Source organism: Alexandromys fortis, unplaced genomic scaffold (assembly GCF_014885135.2).
Source record: "Alexandromys fortis isolate MF-2015 unplaced genomic scaffold, M_Fortis_MF-2015_v1.1 scaffold_211, whole genome shotgun sequence".
In the NCBI taxonomy this organism is placed as follows: domain Eukaryota; kingdom Metazoa; phylum Chordata; class Mammalia; order Rodentia; family Cricetidae; genus Alexandromys; species Alexandromys fortis.
In genome coordinates, this window is record NW_026068103.1 from 247,096 (window position 1) to 259,916 (window position 12,821).

Consider the following 12,821-nt stretch of genomic DNA (forward strand, 5'->3'; position numbering starts at 1 on the left):
TTAGCTCACAGGGGCAGAACTGACATGACTGGCATTTTTCTTTTTTTTTTTTTTGTTCTGTAATCCACTTACTGAGATTCATCACTGTGAGCTCTCCAGGATAAGGATAGTTTAGCCTCTCTGCAAAGTCCCGACAATACCACACAAGAAGTTCCTGGTTGGCAGGGATGGGCTTAATGGTGTAGAAGTAGATGTTCATCCCGTTCTGACAGGCAGCCAGGTTTTGCTCGCGGGCAGAGTGAGCTGGATTCACATAGCGCATCCAGTTGCTCTTCTCCTCATTAAAGCCATCGATGAAGTGGTGGAACTCCTCTCTGGAGTAGATCTGTCCAAAAGAGAGGAATGATGCCGGGTGAAAGGCGGCTAGCCCAAAGCCAGGGAAAGCTCCCCCAAATCTCTCAGCATAAATGAACCACGAGCAAGCAACACAGCCCATGTGATTCCAGCTCTCACTGCCTAGCTAGAGAAAGAACCAAATCACTGGTCTGGTGGGACCAGATCAGAAGAAATGAGGTAAAACGGATTTTGTCAGTTACCTTTTCCATTTCAATTTTATGGTCTTTTGGGGGGGGGGGTGCGGAGGGAGCGGGCAGATAGCCAAAGAATAAAAACACAGAATCTCCTCTAAAGAACGGCCTGAAGTGGGCGAAACTGCCACCAAGAGGTACTCTTGTTACAGTAGCGAATAGCGAATGGGCACCTCTGCTCAGCACACTTCCAACTATGCTGACTTTTAGTGCTTTGAGTCACTGGGCAGACGAACAAGCAGAGGACTACGTCAAACTGAGTCTCCGCTTTTTTCTATGGCCTCTGTACTTGTATTTCCAACACCTCCGCCTGGGGCTCAGCCTCTGCAAACATCCTCCACCCCCAACCCTGAGTCCCACAGTAACACTTGTTCAGATGAATACTTGGAACCCTGCCTTTTTGTGGAAACACTGGGTGGGGCAAAGGTGAATTTCACCTGCCATAACAAAGCGAGCCACTGGCACAGAGGCCAGGTTTGACAGTCTCCGGAGAAGTCACTTCTCCTCTTGGTAAACATGCGCAGCCTTGTGCCTCTCTTTCATGCCAAGGGAGTAGAGATTCCCTGGGAGCTGTGAGGAGGCTGGCTAAAACGGCACACAGAGAACCACGCTTTGGGGCTTTTGGAAAAAGAAGAGGAAAAGAAAATATATGGTTTTGGTAAAGAAAGAACACAGAATTTGTCCTACCTCTGGCTAACAGCTGTACTCACAAAGCTTGGTAAAAAGGCACAGTTAAGACAGGGGGGTAAAAACAAAACAAAACAAAACCAAAACACTCTTACTAAAACCAAGGGGTAATAAACTCACTCCTTAATCTTCTCCAGAAAGTTCCTTTCTTTGAAGAGGCACCACCTTCCTGCAGACCCCAGAGCTTTCTTTACACCCAAGATAGTCTCCAAGAGGTGCGGTGCTGCTTGCTCACCCCAGAGCGCTCTACGGGCAGCAGGCTATTGCCTTAGCCTTAGTCACACACTGGCTGTGTGAGCTGTTCAGTATTTCTCTCCAACGTTATCAGAAATAAAAAGGAACTCTGTCCCTTTAATACAGGCAGTAAACAGCAGAATCAGTTTCTTTTAAGAGTGACTTCCTGTGAACTGTGAGGGGGATGTATGTGGCTTCATCAAAGCAGCCTGTGAGAGCTTCCGCGGTGTGTCTTGTTAAGAGAAAATGTAACAAGACTGGGCGAATTCAGCTATCAAGAGGGGTTTTCAAGTTTGTTTACTCTGACGCGCAAACTTCCAGGAACATGGGGTTCCAGCGCTCTTGCACTAGGGCGGAAACAGCTAGCCGCGGGTGTCTTGATCCCAGTCGGCTCTCCACAACTACACTTTACTGTATCCTCATTTAAAAGCCGAACTGTGGGTGTCATGGAGTCACATACACTCCAAGAAAATAAAATTGTTCGTTTGTGCAACGCACACCAATGCCTGCCTTTCCATCTATTATCAAGAAGATTAAACACGTGCTGACTCATAGTACAGTTACAAGAAATGTCACTGGTTTCTCAACTTGAACATCTCTTTGACTGTGTCATTTGCATGAAACCCTGCCATTCCTCACAACAGATGTTCATATTCCTGCCCTGGAAGTCAGGCTCTTCCAACATGTGAGGGGTTTTATTCCCCCGCTCTGTTTGTTGCATGTGAACCACTGATTTAATTCATTCCTCCCAAGGAAAGCCTTCTACTTCCTTATTATGATGGTGTACATCTTTAAATGAAACAGAACTGGGAGAGTAATGGGACACTCTTAGGCGTTTCTTGACTATTTTCAAAATGACAGCGTATTAATGACCATGTCAGTGTCTTAATTCATTAACTCAGACCATTTGAGGCCGACATTAACAGACCTCTATGGCTCACATCCGAGAAGGACGATAAAGGTAAAAGGGCACTCATGTTCTCACACTGTCGGGCCTGTAGCATTATATTCCAACACCAAGTAATTATCAAACAAATAAAAAATGAGAGCAAATAATTCTTAACAAATCCACAACTACAGTGTAGAAGTAGCAAGTTAAATGTCTGGAAATAAAATGTCTTAGATGTAGAAGAATCTCTCAGGAATAGCTTCATTAGAAATTTCCTAAGCAAATTCTAAGTTACTTATGCAAAAGCATCAGTCAGGGCAAGCATGATGCAGGCTTGGCCGTATCTTCGGGGGATGTGTACTTTATGTCTGTATGGGAAAGAGCTCACAAAATTCATGTAGTTCTTCATTTCCAAACTGAGCATGCCAGGGACATCTTTTGGAAAGGGAGGCTGACATTTCTTTATCCACTCCCAATTCAGATTTTACCCATGAATCACATCTCCTAGGGCGCCTCAGAGTCCTTGCAAACCCTGGAATCCCAAACGCGACTGTATAGGTCCGAGCTTTGAAAGAGCTGTGCTAAGCCAAAGTCTATCATGTCCCATCATGCGGGAATTTTCCTTATGCTTAGCAACTTAAGATACTGACAAATGTAACAGTTCTACAGTGCAGATGGATTTAAATTAGGACTTCCGCAGTCATTCTCTGCCCCACTAACCCACCTTCTACCTATCCTTTCCTAGTGACATTTCTCTTCAAGATAATTCATTTATGATAACTCTTCCATTCAGTTGAAGTGAACTCAGCAAGAAATCAAGAAAGGGTGAAATCTAAGGCTTGGTGACTCATTACTACTTCCTCGAACAGAAATGCAAATGAGCCTGCCCTTGAAGCAAGCAGCAAGCTGTTTCCTTTCATCACAAAGCTCTATGTAATGAGTTGCAAAAATCAAGATTCGCATGTAGTCCATATCTAACCACCTACAGCCAATATTTCCAAGCGGTTTCATCGAACTTGCCCAGAATTCCAGTGTTGCCTTGAGTGAGCCCCATTGTTTCCCATAACTGGTTGAAAAGGAAGTGACCCCGTTCTTTAAGTTCCATCTACCCCCCCAAATATTGAAAAGTCTTCAAAATGTTTCCTTACTTACCCGCCAAAAATATTTCCTGTTGGCGTTCTTGGGAACCGTGTCATTGGTGTAGATTTCGCCTATCAGGGGTCCAAACCTCGTTCCCTTCGGTATGTACTCCTTACTCACCACTCCAGTGACCTAAAGAGATTAAACATGAACTCATTACACAAACCCAAAGATGTCAATCTTGTTATTTCAGTGAACCGAATTGTCAGTTGATGACCTAGCAAGACATCCACGAGGCCTCCACAATTTATACTGCTTTATTTCAGGGATGCCATCGGTCTTTCAACATTATCCGGTCACTGAAAATAGTCCAGCGGATTGTTTGCTGGTGTCTGTGGCTCTTGCTTCATTTCTTTTCATGCTAGAAGACCAGGAGATCAGCATTCTGTTCTAAGAGAATAAAGCTGCGGAGGGAGATGTCAAGATTAGACCCTTCAGTTCCCTCCTTCTCCCTCAAACCATAAACACAGTGTACTTTAGGGGAATAAAAGAGTTTTAACCTCAGAAACCAAAATAATGCTCTTTAGTTCTTCCACCGAGGCCAAAGGAACCAGAAACCAAACACATTAAGGTTTTTTTTTTTTTTTCTTTCATTCCAGATGAGGCTTCCCCCTCCGCTTCTTTCCCTCATAGCTTGTAAGGGCTCTTTACTAGAAGAAAGATCTTTCAAGTAACTTTGTTCTTCTCTAACATCTACTCAATGGTGGTCAGAAGTCCCTCTTTGAAATGGAATGTGTAATGAAGAGACTGTGGCTTCTAAAAGATGTGGCTTCTAAGATCTGAGGAAATGACCTTTTTAGACTGAAGCCTTCATGCATTGCAGCTCTGAGGGGTTTACTAAAGAAACATGTTAAAACTATGGCAGCTCTTCCTTGATCAGAACTTTTCTTTTTAGGGTAATTTTTTTTTTAAAATTAGATACAAACTAGGAAGCAATTCAAATGAACTCTAAGAACTAGTCAGAGTTCACCTTTCACAGTAGAGATTTGTTTTCTCAATTTAAATTTTGTTCTGGTTCAAAACAGAAAGGAATACCTTACTGAAATGGCCAAGGGCAGTGCAAAAGACAGTATTTATTTCTACTTTTATTTTTCTTGGTGGCGCTTATATAAGTATATGCTTGAAACAGCAGGTGCAGATAAGTGAATTAATGCCTGTTCAGATGGTTTGTGGTGGAAGCCAGGACTTTGGTTACACTACACACTGGTACCTCAATCAATCCATCAAAAATTTAACCTCGGTCTAATAGGGAACAAACAAACTTACATAGCTTGGACAGAGCACTCTTTCTCATGTTGGTTTTTTTTTTTTTAAATCATCAAATGCCCCTTTTCTTGGGCAATCTAATATTTAATATACAGTTAATGGTGCATTCTTGAGACAGGAAAGGGGTAGAGGAAGAGAAAATTTTCTATACTCAACACAACTCGAAATAAAGCTGGTGAGTTAAAAGTGTTATTTTTGGTCCTATATGAATTTGTGGCAAAGGTCTGAAAAAGGCAGCTGTTCATGTCCTCTGCTCTCATTCTATCTGTCTATGCTTCCAAGAACACTTCATCATGGCTGCTGTCTGTTACAGGCCAGCCTTGGAGAGACAGGAGCATCTCAGAGCAGAGACTCTGGAGATGAAAATACACACAGAAAGCCTGGCTATTCTTCGCTGGTCGCTGGTCACGGACTTGTTTAGGACAAATTATTGAACTTACTTTGTAAAACTCATGGAATTGTCTTCTATAATACACAAATTATTAGACATTTACATTTGAATGCTTATTCCATAATATTAAAATGCCAAACAGGAAAAACAAATAATGCCATTTGTCAGTGAGCCAATAATTAGCAGCTGATAATTTCAACATATCCACTTGAAAGCAGTAATTTTGAGAAAGGCACTCGACTGGTTCCTCAACTTGGTTTTAAATTACAGCCTCCTGCAGACGGTGTCTTGGTGTCTTCGGAGTCGGAGCCTGATTACCAACAAGGGGCACTACACTGAGGTCAAAGTTTCCCTTCCAAATTGCTGTCCATCTCCCTCCAGAATGGCCTCTTGGTTTTCACCTATCAGTCTTACCCTAAGAAAACACATTTTCTTGTGGCCAAAAGGAAGTTAATTAGAATCTTGTTCCTACAACCAAAGAATGTGGGGAAGGCATAAAATATCTAGTGCCTCTCATGCACAACTATGGACTCGGCACTGTGGATGTTTACATCAGTATTGGAAGCACCTGCCGTCTATAACCTCACAATCGCAAATGAACAGACAAGACAGGAGAACAACGAAAGAGCAAGTAGCCTTTTTAAGAAAGAAAGTACTGGTGTGGCTTCATATCTCAGCTACTCTGAAGGCTGAGGCAAGAGGCTGGCGAGTTCAAGGTCGGTCTGAGAAATATAACCAGACTGAACTTTGATCTTAGATGATTTTTATGAATAACATAGAACCTTAATAATTAGAATTCCTACTATAATCAGAGCTGAGAGGTACAGAAAAATGAACACTGATAGACAAACAAAGACACACAATTCAGCGTCCTGAGATTAGAGGAATCCTGTTGTGTCGAAGTCACTAGCCGGGGAGGACGCCTCTAATCATAGTATGAAGGATGCGGAAAGATCACCAGCTTCTGGCCTGTGTTCACACTACAGACATCTCAAGATTCTATCTCAGAAAACAACACCAGCTCAGCCATCCATATCCACTCTAAGCTCAGCACGCTAATAACACACAGCAAACACCTCCGTGTCAAATACACGTCCGCTTTGTTAGTCAAAGAAGACATAAAAACTGCAGCTCTAAGATGGGGACAGGAGCCAGAGTTGTTCTTAATGGAAAGTAGAAAAACCAACGTAGAGGCCTCCTGGTCCTAAAAGATCCAGATGAGTATCGTAGCTCAACCCCACCTCTCTAACCCATTGTTTACAGCATTCTATCCTAGGAGCGAGCAAATGGTACAGAGGAACTTGGCCTGTGCTTCGAGCTGTACAGTGCTAAAAACACTAATAGTGTGTGTGTGTTCACCTAATGCAGGAAAGAAACTTCACTGGAACTGACCAGGGTCCTAAAGAATTACTGCTGGGGACTGGCTGCTATGTGCCTTCTATAAACCTATCAGTAAGAGAAAGAGGCCTGCAAAGATTGCCCATGCTTCATCTGCCCCTACAGAAGCCCTTCATGCTTGCTTTATGTACTGAGCCGACCCTTCTGCCACCTGGGCACATCCGTCTCTGTCAGGGCTTTGGCTATAGAACACAAACTGTCTGGAGCTTCGAGACAAAAACCAGGGCTTCTTTTTAACTTTACAAAATAAAGTTTATTAACAGTTCAGGATGAAATGAATGGGAATATGGAATGAAAATTCGATACTAAGGACAGCGTGGGTTTGTTTGTTGACTTTTAAAACAATCCACCCTTTAGACAGTGTGCAATGTACACACTGAAGAAAGCACGGGGATTTGAAAGAGACACTATTCGGTTCCCAATGTTGTCCGAGCTTCCGCATTTCAAATTAAGAGTATTTTAATTACTTGTGATCTTTCTGCTCCCCAAATCTCATCCAGCTAGATTTTTTTTCTCTCTCTATTTTGACTGTAAGGGCATAGATGTCAGTCTGCATTTTGCTCCATTTTTCACAGGAATGGACAGGTGATTTTGAAAGGTTTCCAACGTTGTTATCTCTGTATTAAAGGAAATGCAGTAATGCCTTGCCTTCCACGACCAAATCAAAGAGTTTGGAGGTGGAATTGCATGTTATGGTGAGATCCTTTCCAGATGGCTCACCTTAATAATGGACCTCAATCGGAATGGACACCAAGTCCTTGCGATCTGCCTGATGCTTGTCAGCACTCAACTCCAAATCAGAGTCTCAGAGGAGCTAAGTGCCCCTTGAGGACAAGCCACCCCAGCTGACAGCAGAAACCTGGCCTGGACACTATTCCTAAACCTCCAATTGACTTGTCTGTAGTCAAATACTCACAGATTATTTCAGGAGGCCGAGGGGAAACTCCCCACAAAAGAATAACCCCCCCCCCAGCTTAAACGTTCTCAAAGTTTTAAATAGCATGTCTGTATTTGGTTTTAGATCTGGAAATAGGAAGTAAGAATGGCCTCGATAAAAAGTGCAGCGTGATTCTGAGCCAGATCTAAAAATTAACGTTAAGATCAGAAATACAGCTTGTATGTTTTGTTTTTAAACCAAGGGGGTGGGGTGGTGGGAAGGTGCTGACACATAGCACAAATTCATAATGAAAAATGATCTTGCTGAAAAAAAAATTCCCCAGGATGTCAGCACCCAGTACATAAAGTAACAGCTTTTGCTATTTTAATGAAAACATTTAAAGATGACTGAGATAAATCAGTCAGATAAAACCTGCACGTAGAAAGAAAGGCCCTTTCCCTGTTTCCCCCGCTCCTGGGACTCACAGCACTAACTGAACAACGAAAGGATGGTGATGTATGTAAACATTTCAGCGAGGCTGGCGCTTCTGTCCCGGTGTGGTTTGCATCTATCATGCCCATAATGGCTCAATTCTCTTTCACCACCCCTAAGAAGCTGTCCCAAAGTTCAAAACGGGCGGGGGGTGGGGGGGCAAGGGACTGAGACACACATTTTGGTGTAAGCATGAGACAGGATGATATTGAATTTTGTTTCCCGGTTGCTTTTGTGATGAAGAGGTACACTACCTCCTATTCAGCTGTTCCACCTAAGTAAAATATGGGAAGAAGGACAAAGAATGCCAACTTCCTACTGCTACAAAGAACTATCCTCAGGAACACAAGTACTCTCTCTTCCTGGTTGCTTAACATTACAGAAATAGGGAAGAATTCAGCAGAAAAAAAAAAAACCCAATAGGCTTAGTAAAAAAGATAAATAAAGCCACAGTGACACCAAGAGGGACCAGAGGAGCATGATCTAGAAACACCTGGAGCAACCAGAGAACTCTGCTTCCAGTCTGTGCCTGACTGTAACGACATAGCCTTTGGGGAAGTTGACTATCTCTCTGAACCTTGAACTAAATGATCTAATAGCAGAAGTCCACTCAGCCATGATTTTCAGTAGAATGACAAAAATTGAAAAACTTAAAGAACTGAACCGAGAAGACACTGTAGGGTAACAAAGCGGGGACCCACAACATGGGGGTCTCTACTTCTATCCTGATAGGCGGAAAAGACAACAGGACATGATTGACCCTTTTGAGTGGACAGATATTTAGTCAAAAATGATGCGGCAAAAAAAAAAAAAAAGGACTACACCTTTTAAAGCCACAGCCAGGCCTCAAACCCCCAAACAAATGCTACATTGACTCCAAGAGCTATCTGCTCAGAGGCTTCTATTGCTTTCGGGTAGAGGTATAATTAAAGCTGACCTCTGGGTTACAGTTTTTAGGGAATATTTATATACAAACTACAATTTAAATTTTTTTATATAAAATCTAACACCATTCTCCCATCAGAAAGAAAACAAGGTGACGCTTTAGTGAAACTCAAAGCTGAATTCCTCTCTTTAAGTTTAGATCTCTCTCCCCCTCCCTCCTTCTTAAAAACATTGAACTCAGACACACAAACAGGAAAGAGACAAAGTATTTCCCGACTCGGGGACTTTCACATGCTGCTCCTTCGGGAAGGAGGAAAGGGATTCAGCGTGGCCATAATGAATACTCCCAGGAGCAAATCTGGGACTTTTACAACACAGGACCCCATTTCACTGCCCTCTTAAGACAGTAAGCATCAGAACCCACTGTGGGTGGTGGTAATGGTGGGGAAGTCTGCTGAGGTTGATCCCCAGCAACTTGGCCCCTCAAGAGAGCAAACTGCCGGAGGTAGAGTCTCCGAGCAAGAGGTGGTTCTGCAAATCACTTCCTAGCCACATATCTCACCGGCTTTAATTGTTATATAAAAGGGTAAACACAAATCAGGTGCTCCTCAGTTGCTTGTCCCTTTGAAACAACAAAGAGGGTACCCACTTCAGAAGCAAGTGGGCCTGCCAGCCTGGCCAAGGCAAAGGAGCTGCCTCAGGTAAACAGTGGTTAGTGAAGTCATCCTGACAGAGGACACTTTTACGTGACCCTCTTCCTTCCCGGTTATTGCCATCACTTCGGTTAATAAACATGTCAAGGTTTTGAGAATAAATTTAGAAACCCAGCTAATAAAGCTGGCTCGTTAAAAGAGAATAAAGCCATCTCAGGAGCAAAAGGAGACAAAAGAAAACATCTTTTTTCTCAGAAAATTTCCTTTAAAGTTGTGTAGGACAGGGCCCGTGTGACGAGGAGAGAGGCAGCTCCTGTACAGCTCTGCCCACCAGAGCTGCAAGTCAGCTCTTCCAAGACGTGTCAATTTGCCAAAAGATTTAACTGTTTACTAATTACCGCAGAAGAGCTGACGGGAGGAGGAGGACCAACAGGAATTGGCTTGAAGGGAAGGCAATGAAAACAGCGGCTAGAGCGATCAATTATTTGCCAATACATATAAATACTCACAATGCTCACAGGGAGCAGGGGAATGAACCCAAGTGCCAGTCAGTCTTCAATAAGGCAGAGGCTTACCTCTTTGCTGTTGCTGCTGGCATACTTGAAAAGCAGGTTCCTTGGTAAGGATGCCTCTGCTTGAACAGAAGTACCCCCGTCGGCGCTGGAATCCCAGGGGTGGTCATTCACTATGTAGGTACACTTCTCTTCAAACTCAGCCTCTGTCCATAGAGTCATATCAGCTTCCTCCATATCCATTTTCATGATCCAAGTCCTCTCTGCTAACCCTTGAAACTTCACGGAGCTGGAGCTATACTTAGGGGCAGCCTGGAAGAGAAGGGAAAGGCCTTTAATCCCCATTGTCCGGCGTTCCTGTGGCTCCCTCTGAGAGGCTATGACTAACACAGTAGTCTGAAGACTTTAAAAGCTGATGGAGTACTTGTACAGTTGAGTAAGAGTCCAAAGCCGTATAAAGCACACTGCCTTGAAGAAGCACGATTTTAAAATGCAACCCTTAGCTAGGGGTTAAAATTATATATATGTGTGTATTTCGGCAACCCGGGAGAAAAAGAACAGCTATCTTTGAGCAATCCTTGACTTTACCTCGGAAGGCAGAATATGTTGTGGGCGCTGCTGCGTCCTGTGTCCCGGGACGCCTGGGGTCATGGCCGCCAGACCCTCAGCGCCTTGGAAAAGCTGCCTCTAGAGAAGTGTCACAAACAAGGAGAGGAAGAGGAAGGAGCGCTGTCTGCCTCTGAATGAAGCTAAAAATGGAAAGCGCGTGTGGTGCAGGAGCGGAACCCAGCCTGCCTTTTCCAAATGGGGAAGACTGAACTTTCCCACCAGCTCCCTGTGCGAAACAACTTTCAAAACAACTGGGTTGTCCCCCTCCCTCTGGCTCGCTCTGTCTCTTTCATCCTCCAGCAGCGAAGCACGAGAGGGACTGCATCCTGCCAGCATCAATGAGTACCAGCCTTCCCGAGCTCTCATGGACCACAGGAAAAGAGAAATGGGTAAAGGGTGCTGCAGCCTTTTTGGATCGGTGGGCATCTCAAGCCAGATAGGAATAAAAACAAAATATAAAAATATTCATAGAATTCCCCGAAGAGAATTCCTTTAGGAACTCTCGGCTACAAATAGCACTTTCCATCTAAACGTGAAAGTGCACAAATTCCCAGAAGTCACTGAAGGGGCACAGCTTACTGTAACTAAGTCATACAGAAGACGCGGGGATCCTCCTGGAATCTGCCCTCGGAAAGAGTGCTTTCCAGAGAGGAAAAACCAAACGCCACGCATTCCCACACAGACGCGACAGATTAAAAATTAGGAATAAGGATATCCATGTAAGAACACGCGCTAGGAAAACGTAAACACTGCGGGAGCCCCTCGAGGTGCTTTTCACATTTCCCCACATCTTCCCTAAATATCATGCTCCTAGGGTAGGGGTGGGGGGATGTTTAGTTGTCTTTGCCCCAGTTACAACTTGTAAGGTCATGTTGGACAAACGATGTTAAATTTAATAAAATTGAAAACCTAAGCCAACCCGGGATAGTTGCTTTGCTGGCAGCGGGTGAGGAAGCGGACTAGAACCACTACTGAAATTTCAGTGAATTGACAATTATGTCTAGAACTGAAAGGGTTAATGATTCATACGGAAAAAGTCTTTTAAATGTTTGACAGTGCTCCGCGCATTAAAGCAGAAGCCTTGGTTTCTACGGCGGCTGCATTCTTAAAATAAATAAATAAAAAGAAAAAAAGAAAGAAAAAAAGAGAGAGAGAGAAAGGAATGAAAAGTTTTCAAATCAGATTAAAAACAGAATCCAGTTCCTTACCAAGGTCGTACCCACACGTTTTTCCAAAAGAAGATCCAACATCTGAGATAAGGTTCGCTCATGTCCACCCAGTCCACATCCTCCCGCGTCCCGGCCGGACTGAGCAGCACTGACGCGCACCTCGGCCGTCCCTCCTTTTCTACGGCCGCGGGCCGGGCTGGCTCCGGGCGGACAGGTGCTGCGCGCTGCTCTTGCGTCTCAGCAACACTGGAGGGCCGAGTGTCACGGCAGCACTGTCGCTCTTCCTCCTCCCTGCCTGCCGCAGACTTTACCAACTGACGGGTCTGATTCACTCCTACCAGCCGCCGGGATGGGGGCGTGGCCGCACCTGGACGGCCCAGCCGTGCGGCGGGGTTCAGGGTCCCCCCTCCCCCCCGCCGCCCCCGATTGCGAGCGAGCCGCCGCAGCTTCCTCTCTTGGCAAGTGGATTTCAACACGGACTGGGAATCTTCTTACTTCCCTTTCCAGGCGCTTGCCCTCCACGTTTACTCACGCTGCGCTGCGATTGTATTCTAAGTACTCCAGATCGCCTGCTTCCTGTCGCGGCAGAATGGGGCGGGGTAGGGGGGGGCACTCCTCCTCCGAAGAAAACCCAAATCACCTAAACTCGGAGTCTCAGTTACAGGATCCGACGTAGTTGGAAGAACAGAGTTAAAGTATTTTGGTTTCACATGCAGCACAAGGACGCTGTGGTAGTCCTGGAGTCGTTGCCAATGAAATAAATATTCTAAGGCGTTTCTCCTCTACTATTTAAACATGTAGAATTTCATTTTTCCTGCTCACTGGATACATTCTACTTGGGTAGACCTAACTTCCTTCTTTCAACCATTTGGAAATAGGGAAACAGGAAAAATTTATGATCGTGTATACTGGTTTTGTTGTGCCTATACCGCTCATCTCCGAATCCGCAGCCAGGCTTCTGAGGATGTACTACAGGGCAGAGGATGAATGGCTCGCAGTTAAAAGGGGGATATTGAACTGATCACTGTGAGTGGAAAGCTGTTGGAGGCAGTAATTAGTGGGGCTTGTTCTGAGCCTGGGTGGCTTCTGCCT

The 12,821-nt window shown here is 44.5% G+C and overlaps 1 protein-coding gene across 2 annotated transcripts in view; it reads right to left on the minus strand.

The window, feature by feature from the left end:
* Window positions 1–12,223, minus strand: part of Prdm1 (PR/SET domain 1) — a 21,625-nt gene extending 9,402 nt beyond the window's left edge. The window contains exons 1-4 of one of the 2 annotated variants that reach the window (XM_050123956.1): window positions 11,769–12,223; window positions 10,015–10,263; window positions 3,490–3,609; window positions 73–325 (exon numbers count right to left, since the gene is read on the minus strand). In XM_050123956.1, the coding sequence (XP_049979913.1) occupies window positions 73–325; window positions 3,490–3,609; window positions 10,015–10,263; window positions 11,769–11,810 (664 nt within the window). In that variant the 5' untranslated portion in view covers window positions 11,811–12,223. The remainder of the gene's footprint in view (window positions 1–72; window positions 326–3,489; window positions 3,610–10,014; window positions 10,264–11,768) is intronic. The other variant, XM_050123955.1, reaches the window with a different exon arrangement.
* Between the last annotated feature and the right edge of the window lie 598 nt (window positions 12,224–12,821).